This window comes from Polyergus mexicanus, unplaced genomic scaffold (assembly GCF_030449975.1).
Source record: "Polyergus mexicanus isolate NDT 795.1 unplaced genomic scaffold, iyPolMexi1.0 SCAF_3, whole genome shotgun sequence".
Taxonomy (NCBI): Eukaryota; Metazoa; Arthropoda; class Insecta; order Hymenoptera; family Formicidae; genus Polyergus; species Polyergus mexicanus.
The window spans coordinates 5,593,888-5,613,190 of record NW_027223323.1 but is presented as its reverse complement, the minus strand read 5'-3'; the positions used below and the strand labels follow the sequence as shown (position 1 = coordinate 5,613,190).

The 19,303-nt window shown below is 36.5% G+C and overlaps 3 protein-coding genes and 1 non-coding gene across 10 annotated transcripts in view; 2 read left to right on the top strand and 2 right to left on the bottom strand.

Annotated features, from left to right (window-relative positions):
* Window positions 1–273: 273 nt before the first annotated feature.
* LOC138945079 (lymphotoxin beta receptor inhibitor) lies at window positions 274–2,309 on the bottom strand. 2 transcript variants are annotated; one of them, XM_070316283.1, is made up of 6 exons: window positions 2,129–2,309; window positions 1,886–2,002; window positions 1,705–1,758; window positions 1,274–1,548; window positions 871–1,019; window positions 277–753 (listed from the first exon to the last, which is right to left on the bottom strand). In XM_070316283.1, the coding sequence occupies exons 2-6, from the start codon at window positions 1,991–1,993 to the stop codon at window positions 581–583; spliced, it is 759 nt and encodes a 252-aa protein (XP_070172384.1). In that variant the 5' UTR covers window positions 1,994–2,002; window positions 2,129–2,309; the 3' UTR covers window positions 277–580. The 2 variants fall into 2 exon arrangements, with proteins under 2 accessions (XP_070172385.1, XP_070172384.1); XM_070316284.1 differs by having other exon boundaries at window positions 274–753; window positions 1,886–2,309.
* A 1,498-nt stretch (window positions 2,310–3,807) lies between these two features.
* LOC138945058 (uncharacterized) lies at window positions 3,808–11,424 on the bottom strand. Of its 3 annotated transcripts, XM_070316248.1 has the most exons (8): window positions 11,364–11,424; window positions 10,775–11,125; window positions 7,762–8,038; window positions 7,449–7,678; window positions 6,097–6,482; window positions 5,613–5,884; window positions 4,681–5,315; window positions 3,808–4,455 (listed from the first exon to the last, which is right to left on the bottom strand). In XM_070316248.1, the coding sequence occupies exons 2-8, from the start codon at window positions 10,807–10,809 to the stop codon at window positions 3,996–3,998; spliced, it is 2,295 nt and encodes a 764-aa protein (XP_070172349.1). In that variant the 5' UTR covers window positions 10,810–11,125; window positions 11,364–11,424; the 3' UTR covers window positions 3,808–3,995. The 3 variants fall into 3 exon arrangements, with proteins under 3 accessions (XP_070172349.1, XP_070172347.1, XP_070172348.1); XM_070316246.1 differs by lacking the exons at window positions 10,775–11,125; window positions 11,364–11,424 and having other exon boundaries at window positions 7,762–8,100; XM_070316247.1 differs by lacking the exons at window positions 10,775–11,125; window positions 11,364–11,424 and having other exon boundaries at window positions 3,808–4,452; window positions 7,762–8,100.
* On the top strand, window positions 8,975–9,056 carry Trnal-aag (transfer RNA leucine (anticodon AAG)). The gene has a single exon. It is a non-coding gene; the product is annotated as a tRNA-Leu (tRNA).
* Fab1 (fab1 kinase) overlaps window positions 10,739–19,303 on the top strand; it is a 9,376-nt gene continuing 811 nt past the window's right edge. The window contains exons 1-14 of one of the 4 annotated variants that reach the window (XM_070316242.1): window positions 10,739–10,899; window positions 11,696–11,921; window positions 12,249–12,457; window positions 12,554–12,743; window positions 12,881–13,118; window positions 13,207–13,413; window positions 13,491–13,705; window positions 13,781–14,126; window positions 14,229–14,589; window positions 14,739–15,009; window positions 15,200–17,903; window positions 17,992–18,542; window positions 18,717–19,049; window positions 19,135–19,296. In XM_070316242.1, the coding sequence (XP_070172343.1) occupies window positions 11,807–11,921; window positions 12,249–12,457; window positions 12,554–12,743; window positions 12,881–13,118; window positions 13,207–13,413; window positions 13,491–13,705; window positions 13,781–14,126; window positions 14,229–14,589; window positions 14,739–15,009; window positions 15,200–17,903; window positions 17,992–18,542; window positions 18,717–19,049; window positions 19,135–19,296 (5,902 nt within the window). In that variant the 5' untranslated portion in view covers window positions 10,739–10,899; window positions 11,696–11,806. Of the gene's footprint in view, window positions 10,900–10,939; window positions 11,084–11,695; window positions 11,957–12,018; window positions 12,118–12,248; window positions 12,458–12,553; window positions 12,744–12,880; window positions 13,119–13,206; window positions 13,414–13,490; window positions 13,706–13,780; window positions 14,127–14,228; window positions 14,590–14,738; window positions 15,010–15,199; window positions 17,904–17,991; window positions 18,543–18,716; window positions 19,050–19,134; window positions 19,297–19,303 lie in introns of those variants that run through there. The other 3 variants (XM_070316241.1, XM_070316243.1, XM_070316244.1) reach the window with 3 other exon arrangements.

Genomic DNA, 19,303 nt, shown 5'->3' with positions numbered 1-19,303 from the left:
ATATTTAAAACATGAAACACATCCATGATTTTGATATAATATTGTTATGTGAATTTATGCTATTAATCTATATGTATTTTAGTTAAATAACAATGAAAATTAATAAATGACCATTTTATTTATTAACAGAGTGAGATTTTCTCGTTATAAAATATTTTCGTTTAAAAATAATCTCTTAATATATTTTAAATCCAATTTAATAACATTAGAACACATTACAAAACTATCTTACAAATAAATATGTCATAGACATTTTCATTTTTTATCAAATTAATCTCTTATGAAACATTAAAAAAGTAATCAAAAGGAAGAGTTCTACATATCTCTAAATTATCTTTTAATTATAAAATATCTTACAATATTATGTTTTTCTCTTCCCTTATATTCCATATATACTGATTAGATTAATGAAAAATAAATCACACAAATAATAAATCTTGGCTTATTGTATAAACAACGCAATGTCAATATTGCATTATTGAAGAAACATCCATAATGATAATAAAGATTTCCTCCATAGACAACTTTTATACATTTTATTTTTAATTAAAGTTTATACCAAATTATGAGAGATTCGCTATTATGGATGCGCATTAACTGCTGCAGCATTCTGTTGGGCCTGTATAAATTCAGGATAGTCAATGTAGCCATCGTTGTTAGAATCATCCATGCTAAGTATCGGATCTATCAACTGTACCAATTCCTCATCATTGAACAACTTGTTACGTTGCGTGCCTTCCACATTATCTTGTTCTAATGGACATATAATGAAAATATATATAAATTTATTCTGTAAATTTTTTTCATTTATTTAAGTTGCATTAGAGAGAATGTAATAAGAAAAGGAAAGATAGACAAAGTACTGTATACCATGCCAATGTATAAGAGATTTGATGAGTTCGCAACCATCTAATTTATTATTATTATCTGCATCATGCATTTTAAAATAGTGAAACTGCAACTCCTGCTCTGTCATCTTGTTGGTATCTAGTGGAACGTCAGCATGCTCTGCAATATGTCTAATAGGAAGAAAGAAAGAATATTCTTTCATAACATATACCTTGACAATTAAAATATGTATCCAAAAAATTTAAAAGAACATAAAATTCTTAAATGCTTGATGCTTAGATTCTTAAATGCTTAAATTTATTAAACTGAACTTTAAAGTTAATTAACATTCCATGTACTTTAGTAATGTTATTTTAGTAAATAATTAATATAAGTAAACAAAATTATCAATTTTTTTGTATGAATTTCACTAATCAATACTTACTCTTTTTCATGAGCTATATTGGCAGTATTGAGTATTTGAGATTGTCCATGACCATGTACATGTCCATGTCCTTGTTGAACCTGAGGTTGCTGTTGAATTGGTACTTGTTGCATGGGCACCTGTTGCATTGGTACTTGCTGGACAGGGGCCTGTTGTTGTACTGGGACTTGCTGAACAGGGACCTGTTGTTGCACTGGCATTTGCTGAACAGGGACCTGTTGTTGCACTGGCATTTGCTGAACAGGTACTTGTTGTTGTATGGGTACTTGTTGATACTGGAATAAAATTTTAAAAAATTGAGTTATTGAAAATTAAGTTAAATAAAAACTACTTAAAATGAAAAAAATAATGCCTGATAATAGCACAGAAATGAATCTGTAATAGCAGTATTATGGGCAACGTATAATTGAGTTATAACTGAAAAAATTTACTTGTTGCTGTTGTGGAATTTGTTGCATATGTTGTTGCGGTACGTGATGAACAGGCTAAAACAGAGAAAGCAAGTTGTGTCAAAATAGATTCGAATCAACTTCAATGTCATACCAATGGCTACCAAGTATCGTTTCATTGAACCATATGTTTGCTAACGCAACATTCGAAAACATAGCTTACCTGCTGATAATGCTGAGGCGGTACACCCGGCGCGACTCTTTGCGCCTGAGCATGAATATACTTGCATCCGAACGATCCAATTATCAATGCGCACAATGTCCAATGCATTTTGTTAAACTATATTCATAAAAAAAAAAAAAGAAAACAATGTACATTACTCGTCCATGTTAGGATATTATTGCCGATTACATTTCACGTTGCACAATCTTGATCGACTTGCGTGTACATGACCTTATCAACTACCTTATTTATGAAAAAATATTCAGGTAATTTGTCATCTGCGTGAACGTCTCATTCATCGATTATTATCGGATTTCGAGTGACAGATCACTTAGGTTATGACACGAGAACGCCAATAACGCAAACGTGTAAACCTTAACTGACTTGGATCTTGGATGTGAGTTGTGTTGAGTTGTGAAATGTAAGTGACGTGGACAAAGTATGTTAGGTTTCCTTTTTCGCGCATGCGCATTGAGTATGATATACACATGTGCTGTATTCGTCATCGTTACGTCGCGCATGCGTGAAAAAGTGAATCCGATTGATAAGATTGGGCGCATTCCATTTAACGCTCGCAAGCATTATCTATCTTTGTTTAACTTTCGGTGAACAATAAGGATGAAATGATACCGTGAGCGTTGCGATCGTTAAGTGGAATGCGCCCTCGATGTGCGCACGCGAATTTCACTACACTATCGAACACTACTGAAATAATATTGATGACAAAGATTTTATGGAAAATTCACACATCGAATCCGACAGTTCAATGCCCAATGTATAAAAGTCAGATATCCAGTAGAAAATATGGATTCTAAAGATCTTTTCATATTGATGTCCGATCAACATCATAACATAAAATACATATCGGAACACTTTTTAGCTGCCATTGCATCCTAACTTATGACTTTTTTATCCTTTAGAAAATTAACGATAACTACGATAAATTAATGATATTAATTAAATAATTTTCAATAAATAAAAAAAATTAATAATTATAATTAAAGATAAAAGTTATAAGATTAATATAATCATCAATCAATACTTTTAGACACATATTGTATTTTAATAAAATACTTAAAATATAGCATTTATAATTAACTATAATTATGGAATACTATTGGATTGATATTACCAACAGATTTATTTCTTACGAATTATTATTTATTCTTCCGCAACGCGGTATGACAACAGAGCAACAATGCAATTGTATAATATATTAATCCACGATATGAGGCATCAAAAAAAGGCCTTGTAAAACTAGGCATCGTTCGTATATATTTAATCGTATTGATTAACAAACATTGGCAGTATATATATATAGCACGAGTATATCTTACTGTTATCTATTCTGTAGTTATACATTACAACAATTAACGTATGATCACCAGTATAGATATATAATAAGAGCACCAGTTAAAAGATTAAATTTTATAATGGTATGAAATAAAATTTGTTCAAAGTTCTCGAACTTGGATAATAATTCTCTCAATTACAATTATTTTATATTCTTGGGACCAATATGGGAGAAATATTCCCATGTGTTCATGGTTTAAATAAATTCCTGCTATGTGTAAAGATAACTGTAAAATAATATAACTATTTAGTTTGTAACATGACTACAACTAACAAATAATTTGTAACATGAATATATATATATATAAATCTATTCATATATTCTACATTTAGCCCTGAATGTAATCAATTATGAGTTTTGTTTCTTTTGTACAAAGAAATCGCACACGATTTTATTTCGTACTGAGAGTAAAACAACAATCCCATTTAGCGTTAGATAAATGCGATATGATTACGACCATATTTTAATGTAACATGTATGATCAACTCATATACGTTACATTAAAATGTGATTTTCGTAACACTTTTGTTTCAAGAATCTTTGCGAAAAATATTAATAGTCGCTGTAAGATATTATACGTAAAGGTTCAAGAATTGATTTCATCAATTAATTTCAGTTATTTTGCATACAAAATTATAGGCAGTGTGTCCACCAATTGTCGCTGGTTTTATATTCATCATATAACGTAAAAATTTTAGGCGTATTATATTTTTTGTATACATTTTTTTAACGAGTTCTCGCCACTGATCGACAGTTCTAGATCGTATTCGTATTGTCGTACCACGGTGGCATCCATCTGGTCGGAGTTCTAGGTCTTCTTCGGGAAATCGGTGGTACCATAACATCGGCACCAACATTTCTGTCGGTGTGATATTTTCTGCGAACCGCGCTTCTACCTGACACGTTTTTCGAGATTTTATCTAGAACTACGAACGGTTGATCATTGATGCGACGATTCTGCCTGTCCCTGCCGAAGCTAGGCGAATAAGGTCTGGTGATATCGTTCTGATTCATACGGTCGACTGAAGGACTGCGAACAACTCTTTCGGAAGACTGTCTATGTTGACCGAAACCTCGCGGTTCATTGTCGACGTCACAAACGTGTAATCGATATGTTGGACTGGGAGATCGCGAGATTCTCGTGGCAATCGCGCGATCCTCCAACTCTAGTTGCGTCGGTCTCGGCGCCATTGTAGCTTGAGACAGTCTAGAGCTTCTGAAAAAATTGGGATTGTTTCAAAATTTCAAAAATTTTTGCTTTTAAAGAAGTGGAAAGGGGTTTTCGAATTCAAAATTGCTTTCCAAAATTTAAAATTTTTGAGACCTCAGTCCAAGATAAATATTTCCGATTTTAAAATCATAATTTAATTCACAACGAGCGATTCGAGAATTTTTCTTTTTATTAAAAAAAAAAAAAAAAATGATAGATTTTTGAACGTACCTTTTGCTGGCGGGCGGTGGTTTTCCAGTGATATTTTCCTCATGCATGCGCGTGTCCAATATACAAAAAGCATTTTGTTGTTGAGCAGCGATCCTTTTATCGCACTGATCGTTATCGTTTTCCCTTATCCAATAATGTTCTCTTCTTTTCATAGCGCTCGGACTATGATCGCCTCTACTATAGATTGTTTTAGGTTCCGTGGAGCCTTGACGATCGTATTTCGCGCAATAAGCGTTTCTGTACTCAGGTTGAAGATCAAAAGTACCCTCCAAACGTAGATTCGCCGGCATCTTCAGTGTTTCGACCCTCGGTATATATCCGTAAGGAACGTATTGAGATCTCACCTCGCTTGTAGGTTCGTACTCGAATGTACGACATTCCTGACGATGAATTGATCTGCCAAAGCACGCGCTATTGCGACCGGAAGAGGAGACATTTGTCGGTCGCAATATCGGCGGTGGCTTACGATAGACGGGACGATCCCGTGGATAGTCCAAATACTTTGATTGATACTCTGGGTCTTGATCGATCTTCATAAAAAACTTAGAGCGCGACGGTGAAGATACCTTTGAGCCATCAGCGCGACCTATCTCGTCATCCGGCTTTGCGAGCTTTGGCCGTTCGCGTGGAAAATCCTATAATAATTGTAATCATACATTCATTTTGCATATAATGCACACGACCAAAGAAAAGATGTCTTTTTTTTCTTTCAAATGTTCTTCATGTATCTTTATGATTATTAAATTTTGATATATCCTTTTTCTAATTTCTTATATTTCTTTCTTACTTTATTACTAACAGATTGTGAATTTTTGCGTCTCAATCTTGAATGATTTTTTATATATAGATTAGATATAGATAAAATTAAATAAAACTTATAATTATTGATGACTTAATCAGATTTAATAATAAATGAATAATAAATATTGTACCTTGTACGCGTCTCGGTATTCCGGAATTTCGAGCGGCCGACCATTTAGATCTTCCAACTTTGACACCAACATCCTCATCTCTTCGTCCTTTCGTTTTTTCTCCTCTGGATCGTCTATCCATTTGTCTTCTTCATCGTCTTTAATCTGTTTAGCGTCTATTTCTTGTGTCTGCTTAATGTGAGGGTAAACAAAATTTTCAGTGCTCTCTGTGTTTTGGAAAAAATCATCCTCAGTTTTTAAATGCGTTTGTGGCTTCTTCGGCTGCAGTCTATCTATATATAAAAATTATATAAAATAAAAAAAAAAGAAACGACAGCAAAGTGCATAGAAGTTATCCTATATCTCGTTAAGAATATTTTGAACGATAATTTTTTCATTATTTAATTCATAATCATATAAAAATACTTTTAGCTACAATGTTTTAAATAAATTTTTTCTATTTAATTTATTTATCACGTTTTTTTTCAAAATTTATTATTATTACCTTTGATATTATAATCTCTGAACACATCGGTGTATTCTGGTACAAAGTAGATATCTCCCTCGAGCTTCAAATTTGTACTTCGTCTCAATAATTCCGGTCTTCGCGCACCCACAAACGGAATGTACTTGTCCTGATTTTCCGTCGACGTCTCCAACTCGCCCTCCATCTTCAGATGAGTAGGTATACGCAAGAGTTCCGGTCGACTAACATTGAGCCACTCGATAAATTTCTCGCATTTCTCTGTCATGGTGTCCAGGTCGCCCTCCATTTTCAAGGACGTAGGTCGACGCGCAAGCTCGGCACGATGCTGGCCCTCATAAGGCACGTACGCCGAGTACGTTTCCGTATCGGTGTAGAAATCCCCGCCGCACTTTAAGCTAGTACCCCTTTTCGCAATAACAGACGAATCGTCACTTTTAAGTTAATAGGAATTAAATAGATAATAAACGCATCGATCGTAACAATTTCAATTGATCTTGATCTTTAATATTTTGTTTCAACTTCTTCTATTATTTATGTTAATTTCTGAGTATCTTTTATGTGTGCGTGTAAGTTTATTATAACAAATTTAATAGTTAAATTAAAAGTTATTTAATTTAAAAATTATGCATGTGTGTGTGTGTGTGTGTGTGTGTGTGTAAAATTTTGATATCTTGTAGAAAAAAAACGTTTGTTTGCAATTATCATTATTGTATGCAATTTAATTCGCTTGGTGTATTTAATTGGCTTGATGTATTAATAAGAGAGAAAGAGAACATTGTTTATTATATAATACCATTTACTGAATTGTGATACCTTAAAATATATATCCGTGACTTATATTATATAGATGCTATATCCAATAAAAAAAGTAGACATTCGGTTGCTACTATTAAATTGCCAATTTAGTTGCATGACATTCAGATTTATGTTTCTTCGATATTTACACGAACTTGCGTGTCTCGGAACAGTTTTGATATATAATGTCTTAAAAGATTCACGACAGAAAAGAATTGATAATCTTCGCGAAGCTAGCTGAACGAATTACCAAATTAAAATTAGATATAAATCTACGTACTATACACGATATTTCATTGCACACATGTACACACATACGCATATAGTTCTCTTCATTTTTTACGATATATTCTTTATTAAAAATATGTATATATGTAATATTATATTATTATAATTATTTATATTATTGTACATCTATTTTTTTTATATATTATTAAATATTGTTTCGTATAGAAAATCTTTTATTCTCTCAATTTTTTGCTTATTATTTGTCTAATTACTACATATATTAATTACATTAAATACACATTGATCTTAATTATATTACAATTTATAACAATAATGATTAACTTTACCTTCTCATAAGTGATGGACGTCTGAATGGAATCTCGAACTGTGGGGCTTCCACTCTTGCCTCCATCGTGTCACGTCCATGAGTCAATTGAGCAAAAGTATTCTCTTCTTTCGCGGATGGATTCTCGATTGTTTCGTACTCTCGAAAATCTATGCGATGCGAAGATTGTGCATCTTGGGTTTCCTCCGAATAATCCTCGGGCTTTCCTCCTTCTATTGGCCAAACATTTTCCTATTACACATGTATAGATATACGTTTTTAACATGTATAAATTATTTTGATACATATTTTAAAAATACTATATATGTAAATACCTTAGAAAATTCCTCGATATTTGTACCGAAAGCGCGGCGATACTCAGACGCAGAATCCTGCTGGACCGCTGATTCCGGATGTGACTGAAGATTGTCCTTCGGCCGATCCTGCACGCGCCTCCTTCGATAGCGAGCCAACTCGTCGACCGTCAATCCTTCGAGAAACGGCCATCTCTCCTTAGTCTTGCTCTTACGTCCCTTCTTCTCCTTGCCTTTACCATGCGTTATCTCGAGATCCGAGGATGACTTGCCGACACCGCGAGAGGAGGATCTTTGCCTAATCGTAATCTTATTGTTAATTGTACCAAGTGATATCATACATTTTAAAAATTTTATTTCTAAATCTCATTTTTTATTTATTTAATTTTATTCTGCTCCATATATTCCATTTCACTCTTTGAGAGAGAGAATTATTTATTTTCGTTAAATATTATATAAAAGATTTTTTTATTATATTAAATTTTGCTAATTTAAGCTATTATATCCACGAATATATAGAATAAATCAGATAGTTTGCGACGTGATACGGATGGATGATTCGAGCTCACTGAAGATGACGAAGAACCGAGGAGGTATTAGGAACGCGAATTAGAGGGATGTAAAAGGGCGGGCCGGCTGGAGTGGCGAGGAGGTACGGAGGTAGGACGAGGAACAGGAAGAGAGTGGTACGAAAGTGCTGTACATGCCATTACAACGGCTCTTCCAAATGCGACGAATCGATCTGCAAACCGCGCAGCTTGAAAAATAAATCTCATCCTGGCTTAATGGCTCGCGCGCACGTCAGCCCTCATGAATTACGTCGAAAACGAATATGACATCCGTGAGATATCTCCAAAATGTTGTAGTTTCATCTGTGACCAAAATTGTAGAGAAACCGTTATTTAAGATAAATTACGATTAATTAAATGAGCTGAGAAGAGAGAAGATAAAATTATTATGTAAAAATGTAAAATGCATTTGATTGATAGAAAAATGTGACATATATGTAAAAAGTATTTTAGTTTGGCACCGTTTTAATGGCATATGAGATAACTATAATATATTATTTTATCGTAGACCATTCTGAAAAATATTTTAAAAATTACATATGCGTGTATCTAAAATGTATGGGTAAAAAGAGATCAAATTAGGTGTTACGTGAAAATCAGAGAATAATCCTAAGAATAATTAACAAAATCATGCATGTCAGGGTGAGAGGGGTGAATCTGCGTACGGTAGCGTGGCCGAGCGGTCTAAGGCGCTGGTTTAAGGCACCAGTCTCTTCGGAGGCGTGGGTTCGAATCCCACCGCTGCCAATTTTTGTCCTCTCTCATTATTTTATCCTACTTCATACAATGAATTTTGATAACGTTATCAGTTTCATTCTCGGCGCTATTTTTCTTCGCATAAGTCGCATAGATCTTTTTTGCTCGGTTCTCTCGCCGATTTATCGTCGGTCGATTTGTAACGTCGAGGTTTCATTCGACCCAATGGCCCCGATTTTAACCGCGACCCTACTATCCTCACTCTATCCGCACGACAAAATTGTACGCGCGGCTAAATTAATGTCCGCGCCATGTGATTTGCACGCACCGACGAACTCGCGATACGGCATATCGCCAACCGGTCAGTTGTTCTGCGGTCTTAGTGCGTGATTCAATCTAAACGCATTTTACAGAGCCGCCGCCGGTGCTTGCACGCGAGCTTCCTTAACAGAAGGAATCCAGGCCGTGGCCACCAAAAGTCTGAGTTTTTTTAATCGACGAGCTGTAATTTGAAACATGTGCACAGTCACATATTACTTACATTAAATACTTAATTTAATATATCAATTTTAATATGTGCACACACACATCCCTCTCTCATCTATATATATATACCTCTCAATATTTCAAAATAACATACCTCACCTCATCGTATATTTTGATTTTTTTTAATTATAGCTTTTTATTTTTTTCTAATAAACAATATCTTATTATTAAAAGAAATATAGAAACGCAAAATCTTGTTATATAGATTTTTCATAAAAAAAACTTGCATACCCGTATATACCATTTCTGAATTTCATCAACGAGGTGTGAAAAGACTTGAATATACTATTTTTATACTCGATTACTATCTCTGATTATTTCGGGAAATTAATGCGGTAAACGGTATCGATGTATTTATTGACGAGCTATTATATTATTGGGTAGGCGTGACTAACGATCGCAGTAAATGGGATTAAACGGTTTCTCAGGCGAGATGATCATTTAGTTGAAAGCACGATCGCGAGAAATATGCTTTTGCCACTTATCTCAAATTGAAAAAGATTATATTTTTTGAAAGTATCACGAGAGCCAAATGGGAAATTAAATTGATACTCGTAAATAATTTTTCTTCAATATCGATTTAGCAGCAATCACGTAATTACAGATATTTCGTGATATATACACATATAGAGAACATGAAAAATGCCTGGATCTTTTGAATATATATTTCAAAATATGCTAATGGGGCACATAAATCTCAGCTTGTATAATAAATTATATTTTATATATATATATATATGTATATCTGCGTATTGTAAATTATTATTAGTTCCAATAATAAATTGCAGCAATTGAATAATCCATATCTTTAAAACAAAAAAATCAAGAGTATAAAAAATTAAATTGGTAAGAAAAAAAATATTTAGCAACTGTAATAAGTGCAAGTCATTTTTTGCAAATGATATATGCTTTCTTTTAATGCAGAAAAGAATTGAGAGAAAAATAGTGAAAATATGATTTTTCAGAAAGATTCATTTCAATCAGGAGAGAGAGAGAGAGAGAGAGAGAGAGAGAGAGAGAGAGAGAGAGAGTTGCATTATATTCTATAAAACAGTATCTTCATTTTAGAGTTCCCAAATTTTTGCGGGTAAAAAAGATAATGAGCAAGCAGTGGTAAGCAAAATTACCTAACGCGTGAATTTAAATTAAACAGAGTTAATTAAATAATAGTGCGGCGTATTGTTCGATCGTCTGATTTCGAGAAGCTACACGAAACACATTACCTTTTGCCGGAACGCTCGCTTTTTCCCTCGCCCATCGCATCGTCTTACTGTCCAGCGATCGCCCTTTGAAGGAAGCGAAGTGATGACAAGATCAGGGGGACTCGTTCCTGGACGGCATCCACGAGGTACGGATAATAATGTAAGGTATAAATAAGGAGCTAGCGAAGCGCCAAACCTTCCTTCTGCCGCGACTGACTCTTCGGAGATGTTGATAAGAATGTGCTAGGGGCGATACACCTGCGCAGCTGCGAGGATTGGTGCACCCAAGGATGGCAGGCAAGGCTGGCAGCTGCCAGGCAGGCAAGGATGGTAAGCAAAATAGTGTCGGAGTGAATGTCGAATTGGACTAACCTACGATTAATTATTAATAACAGTAGCAATAAAGTTTCATCAATCACAAATAAGAGATAATTCTAATCGAATAAGAAGAATTAATAATTAATATTTACAAATAAATACTGTATTGAGATAAAAATTTATTTCATTGATTTATATTAGCGTTTCTTTGAATTACAATTATTTTATCAGCTATAAATTTATTCGCCACTCTTATTCAGAAATTAGAATTTTACGAACAATTTATAGAGACCTTACAAAAATGTGTTGTTATCAAATTTACGATCAGTGCGATAATTATTATACATTCTCTTCTCTCTCTCTCTTTTTAATTGCTCCTTCTACCATAGAAAAAAAGGACACAAGAAGAAAACAAAATACATAAATGAAATGTGCAAACTTTTTGATATCGGTGGCGTCATCTATCAAGATTCTAAATTACTAAAGATTTTAAGGACGAACCACAGTGGTCGCGACGATCGCGATCATCTGATCTGATCTGATCATCTGTCAAAACTCAAAACTGCCATACGTGACGTATATACATACATATATATACATTTACATTGTGTGTCATGTCGGCAGGACCGAACGGGTAGGATCAACGAGAAGAGTGAGAGTGATTAGGAGGTGATCTTAGATATCGGAGAGAGCTTTAGACTTCAGAATGCATGTAAGGAGATAGTATCGGCGAGAATGAATAAGAATATGAATTCGCCGTCGAAACTCACGGAGTTTGCTCCGTTGAGTCCCGAAGAGAGCCAACCTGTCGTAGCGTCGCTTTTCTCCAAATTTTTCAACTTTACTAAAAGTAAATATCTAGCTAGATATTCTTAATTATATTATGTTAGTATATAATCCATTCTTCCTTTATAATTATTAGATAATATTTATATTTATAATTATAGATACCGTGCATATTGTTAGATGCTTTCAATGTTTGATTACATCCATTATAATAAGGAGACATAATTATTGATTGTCAGAATGAAGATATAATATAAAATGTAATATTTTAGCTTCTTCTTTTAGAGAAATTCAGTAATGATTCAGAAATCATCCATATTCAACAACTCATACTAGTCGTACTTAATATCGTTTTTTACTTTGATTATTATATATTATATATTATGTTTAGATTCGCCAAGCGCCAATGATTCTATGGTATCTTCTAACAATGACGAACGTAATTCCTCCGATTCCGATTCTTGGAAGCAATCAGAGAGTACGGAACAAACCCCTGATGATGATAGCACTAGTATGATAAATTTTTCATTAGCTAGCGAGGGCCGCAGTTTACCAAATATTTTGAAGCGTATTAGTAATATTGTGGCATTAAAAAGTAATGTAAGTATTATTATTGTACTTTAAATTTTGTTGCATTACATTATTTTGTATAATATAAAATTTCTTGTAATAAAAATTTTGTACATTACTTTATAGAATCTACGTTCGTACAAAGATTCTCAGTTGAGAAGTTATTGGATGCCAGATAGTGTGAGTAAACAGTGCTACGAATGTGGTGAAAGGTTCACGACGTTTCGGAGAAGACACCACTGTCGCGTGTGCGGACAAATTTTTTGCTCCAAGTGTTGCTCCGATCAAATACCAGGGAAAATTATGGGATGCACTGGTATAGAGAAACATAAATATCTCTAATATATCCATATAAATAAATAATATATATATATACATACTACATTTAGTATATCCATATAAATGTATACATCTATATTTATCTTTATGTCTATATGTTTTTCTCATATTAAGGGGATCTCAGAGTTTGTACGTATTGTTGCAAAGTCGTTCTTTCTTACCTTCAATCATCAGATATGAGAAGCGATTTATCGGCGGATTTAAAAGCGTTGCAAGAAGATCTTCAAGTAAAGTATGGAAACGACTCACCACTGTTAACTCGGAAGCACACCAGCGAATCAATGGACGACGAAACATCGATATGTCGGAAGCCAAGCATAGGATATATGGAGGAGAATTACGCGACTAAACGGTAAAAATTAATTAGATATATGACTAAATATTATATTTACTTTTTATCATTGAATTTGTGTACTCAGTCTTGCATTTATTTATTACAGATCGGGTAATAGTTATCTAACGTCACACGAACGCTCGCTCGTGTTGCAAAATTCGGCCTCTTTAAGGATGATTTGGGAAGAACTGTTTCGGTCTAGTCAAGCTATTCAATTGCAAACTCATAGAATTCGATTGAAAAATTATTACAATTGTTTCCTAGCAAGCGAATTGGTGAATTGGATGATAGCACAGAATAAAACAGCCACTCGGTACATATCCACAATATTAAATTGCTAAAGTGCTACGATATATTGAAATTACGATTATGACTTTCTTTTTTATATAGTGTGCAAGCGACTACGATAGGCCAAGCATTGTTGGAAGCGGGTTTCATCGAGTCGGTCGTCGGCGATAACGTATTTAACGATTCGGCGGCCATATTTAAGCCGGTAGAGTTGTCTTCCTTACAAAGTATAGATTTATTAACGGAAAAACGGACAGCATGCGATGCGCAAGAACCAGCATGGGTAAAAACTATTCCTCAGCATGATTCAACTACCGGTAATGCAAAAAATTGAGCTTTTTTTTATCCTGAGACAAACAATTATTTAACGACAACTGACTTGTTCCGCATAGATTCCGAAAGTGAGACGAAACCTACAAATTGCTCGCAGTCACAAACTTTCTGTCGTTTGCCATCATCCAGTTCGAGTTTTTACTTGGATTTAAATCTCGAAGCATCAACCGTTACATTAAAAAGACCAACGTCGGAAGATTTGACTGCGATTTCCGTGGACAGTAGCGATGGTATAATCGAACAGAAAGAGATCAATCTTAAATCGCACGATTGTAATCACAAGATATGTGACGATCTGTTAAGCGATACGCTTCAAGTGCACGAGTTCAAAGAAAAAAACGGATGGCACAGAGCGACTAATCTGAGAACAGCCTTCGGCGAATTAAGCGCGTATGAGTGTTTAACGTAAGTTCTTTGAAGTATTTTAATACTTGATATTGATAGTAATAATAATATAAAAAGAAAAGCAAGCGATATGGTAGTAAAAATGATGTTTGTTGATCTCAGGGCCTCGTCTAAAGCGCACGAAGATTCTCTCATTAAGCAACTTCTTAGCAAGGAAGGCTTATCGCAAACGTGGTCAAATACGATTCTGTTCATCGCGCATCAGATAGTCGACATCGTGCGACCAGATTTGAATCATGATGCTGATAATCTAGATATTCGACAATACATACAGTTCAAAAAATGTCCCGGTGGTAGCAGGGATGATTGCAATATTGTATCTGGTGTGATTTGCAGTAAAAATGTCGCTCATCGTTGTATGAACGCCATGATCGCACATCCAAAGATCTTATTATTACAATGCGGTTTAATGTATCAGCGTGTGGAGGGCAAGTTGATAAGTTTGGAGCCTGTAATGTTGCAGGTACATGACTTTTTTTTTATCACATTATTTTTAATTAATCAAGTTCTTATTATTTTTAATCGAACACTTGATATTTAATTCTTTGATACTTATTTATTTAAAAACGTCGCTCTATAATATTTTAATTTTTTCAATACAAAACTTGTTAGGAAAGCGAATATTTGGGACACACAGTGGCGAGAATTACCGCTCTGGGTCCAGACGTAGTACTCGTGCATCGTTCCGTAGCTAGATTAGCTCAGGACAGGCTGAGGGAATGCGGAGTGACATTGGTTCTCAACGTAAAACTTAGCGTACTCAAAAGAGTAGCACGATGCACAGGTGCTAGTATTGTAAACACTATAGACGCGCACATAAGTGCGAGATATATGCTTGGCACATGCAAGAAGTTTTATTTAAGAAATTTTTCAGATGAGCAAAGCAAGTAAAATATATATAATTGATAAAATTTTTTCTATATCAAGTTGATGAAAAATTTAAAACATGTGATACATAACAAGAGGAAAAGTTTATAATTAAGAAAATGTTATATGCCATGTTTTAAATTCTTCATCAACTCGATAAATCCAGAAAGAGAGAATTTTATTAATTTTGCAACTTTAACTTTTAGGAAGCGTCAAGACGTTGATGTATTTCGAAGGCTGTGCAAATCCGCATTTGGGCGCGACGATTTTATTACGAGGCGGTTCGCAGACTGAATTAAAGAGAGTAAAAAACGTTACATCGATGATGATTTTTGCGGCTTACTCGTGGCGCCTCGAAAAGTCATTTCTCATGGACGAGTTCGCTAAACTGCCATCGCCCAAAAATAATTCATTTCTGGATGAAACATTGCAAAGAGATTCCTCAAATGGGGAGGAACCCGCGAAATTTGAAAATCACATTATCGATGAATATACACATACAATCGATACAAAGAGATTGTCTAAAATGAACCAAGATTACGAAGATACGCTCAACGATGAGCAAAGTGTACGGAATACCAAGTCGCACAATTCAAATATATCCGTAATGAATGAAAATCTTCATTTCTCTGAGAATATTTTAAGCGTAGATTCCCTGAGGGAAGTATCCTCGATGCTGTCGGAGGATTCTGATCCTTATGATACATTAAAATTATTCAAGGCAAAATTAAAACCATCTTTAAACAATTCGAAAGTGTCAGCATCTTGTGAGAATGATGCGATAAATTTAACAAATTGTAACAATGTTAAATCGGAGAACAATACCTTGGACTTTGTTTCTGATGACACGGAGAAACATAATAATTCCATGACTGCAAACAAGGAGATAAAATATGTCGAGCAAAAGACCGAAGAACTTGTCGATAAGGCAAAGTCAAAGGATAAGATATCTTCCGAAGAGAAACGCATTTACGGGGAATCCATAAGCGATCGAAGCGATCCGTTGCATCAATATTTAAATGAGGATGATGAAGACGTGTTCAATCGTAATAGTCCGAACGGTCAGCGTCTGAGCGTTGCCGATTTTCCGCTATTCAACAAATTTAAGAAAGCGCTCGAGGACACTGTTCTAAGCGTATCGCCGTATCTAAAGTTTTCTATACCCTATCTAGAAACCGAACTCGGTAGAAATTGCGTACTGAGGAGCTTTTTCCCACGGGAAATCTATTACTCGGCGCAATTTCTCGACAAGATTAAGGACATTCGAGCGAATAGCGTGAACGAACAGCTCGCGTCCGAGAATCGCGAACGGGCAAACAGTATCAAGTTAAAGTCATATCATCCGTTCGTTCAGATGCGCCTGACTACGGATATTGATAATCGCGAAGTGCAGAGTCTCTTGGCGAACTTCCGCGCATGCGGAAGTAGACTTTATCCGACGTATAACGTGCTGGGTAAGTATCAGCCATCAATGATATCGAACGAGAACAACGAGCAGCAGATCCCCTCGTGGCCGGATTGTCTAGACCCCGCCAGTCATCAACGTCTTTCCGTGCTGTTTTGCAGTTTTTCGCATACTGGCAATGATACTCCGGCGTTTTGTGTGAATCCCTGGGTCGTAAACATGATGATGTATGGCCAAAATGACATCGCACTTGGTCGTTTCCTGGAGCGTTATTGCCTGACGACGGAATACAAATGCCCGGCGCAAGCTTGCCGTGCACAAATCGCTCAACACGTTAGACGATTCGCGCACGACGGCGGCTGCTTGCACATCAGTCTCAATGAGATGAGTTCCGAGCCATTTGTACAGGAGAATGCCGATCATCAGATCCTGATGTGGAGCAAATGTGTAAAATGTAAGAGTGTATCGCCGGTGGTACCGATGTCGGGCGACACATGGTGCTTGTCGTTCGCCAAGTATCTCGAGTTACGTTTCTATGGCGGCGTCTATACGAAACGCGATGGCGCAGACGCGTGTCAACATTCCTTACATTACGATCACTATCAGTACTTCACGCGCAAAAACATGCTGGCCGTATTCAAGTTCACCAAGATCTCGCAATGGGAGATCTCGCTGCCGCCGCCACTAATCAATATCATTTACGATCCAAAGCAGCATGCCAACGTGATTGAGGAGATGAAGAGCGTGGCGTTAAAGGGTGATGACGTATTCTCGGCGATCAGAGAAAAACTGATGGGCTTGCAGACGGACTTGGAGAGCCTGAACCTCGCCAAGCAGCAATTGATCAAGGATCAACAATATTTCAAAAACAAGATCGAGGAGATTCAGCTCAAGTTAACCTCGCCGACACTGGAGAATAAGAAACTCGAGGGTAAGGTGTCCGAGAAGCAAGTACAGGCATTGATGTTTAGGATTGAGGATGGCATCGTAATCCTCAAACGACTCATCTCAGAGGCCGTGTTTACGTGGAACAGTAAACTGTCGGAGATGTCGGCCAAAAAGAAAGACGAACGACCGCGCCGGTTCACCGAACGATCGACGACGGTTGGCAGTAACAGTATAATCGACACCGATGGATACATAACTGAGGATACCGCGTCGGAATCGCAGATCGAAGACTCGAGTCCCATGTCGGCCGATTATAACGCCATCGATGCGATCGCCACAGTGCAGAGTGACTTTCAAACATCCGAATTGATCGAGAATTCCGATAACGAGCTCTTGGAATCCGCCAATAATCCCGACGAAGTCATTACCGTTCAAGATGCATCACCCAAGATGCATCAGAGATCGCATTCCGATGTTTTTCCGCTGTCTTCTGACGATATGACCGATAAGAAGAAGAAGAAGAAGACAATCTTGTCTCAGTTGTTGCCGTCCGCTTCTGTGAATCACACAATACCGAATCCACTAGGACCTTTGGAGCACTATCTGTTGCCGCTCGGGTATTTTGAATTCAATTTAAATTTCGCGCTATCTTTATTGCGCGTCGCATAATCTGTAACTTTAATAATTCGCACTTGTGCATTGCAGGTCGGTAGTACCTATAGTGGTCTACGAATCCGAACTTTCGTCCATAATTGCGTATGCCCTGGATTCGCACGACTACAAGCATGCGTTGCAAGAATTACTGCGTGCGACAAAAGGTTCGGACTTCAATCCTAGTCCGTTGAGCAAACGTAAGTTCCCAGAGGGCAGGGACAATTCGCTCGATTTGGCGCCATCGGGCGAGTTCAAGCGGCCATCCGTGCTATCCTTCTTCCGCGGTAACAGTCCCAATCCGGCCAGTAGCCCTGTCGAATCTGACAAGAACGTGTTAAGCGCGGAATTGTCCGGCGCCGCTGTCGGTGCCATCGACGTCGACGATGATAAGAAGGCGATAAAGCAACAAAATTACATCGAGGTGCAGTTCAATGACACCACGACCAACTTCTTCTGTAGAATATACTTTGCCGCGCAATTCGCCGCTTTGAGGGACAATGTTCTGCCCTACGGCGAAGATGGTTTTACAAGAAGCCTTAGTCGAAGTGTACAGTGGGCTGCGAGAGGCGGAAAGAGCGGCAGTTCCTTTTGCAAGAGCAGAGGTGTGATTGATTATTATTTTAAATACCTTATTGAGTATTTAATTACCCAAGTTATCTTCGCATATATATGTGTGCGATCTTTACATACTTTCCGTTGATATAAATATGCATGTATGAAAAAAAATATTTTTCATTTAATTGTGCATTTTTTAGTAATATTTCTCTTTTCTGCAGACGATAGATTCATCATAAAGGAAATGTCCCGGCTCGAGATGCAAATCTTTCTCGATTTCGCGCCCAACTATTTCGCCTATATGGAAAAGTGTCAACAAACCAAACAACCGACGTTGCTGGGCAAGATCGTCGGCGTGTACAGGGTGTCGTTTAAGAACAACGCAACTAACGCGGCACTTCGTACCAGCGTGTTGGTAATGGAGAATCTGTTTTACAACCGAGTCATCACCGATAAGTTCGATTTAAAGGGATCCGTGCGGAATCGACTTGTGAATCCAGACGATACGTGCCACGAGGGTGAATTGGTCTTGCTGGATGAGAATCTGTTGAATAGTATGTATCTCTCTCTTTTCTGCAACTATTTACGAATAGATGAATTGTTGCGCGAGATATTAAACGAACGCGTTTTACGTTTTAGTGAGCTGCGACTCTCCTCTGTATATCAGATCGCATTCCAAGGCGGTATTAAATCGAGCCATCGAACAGGATACCAAATTTTTAGCGGACAACTCTGTAATGGACTATTCGTTATTAGTAGGCTTAGAGCCAAGCTCCGACGAGCTCGTGCTCGGTATAATAGGTAAGCG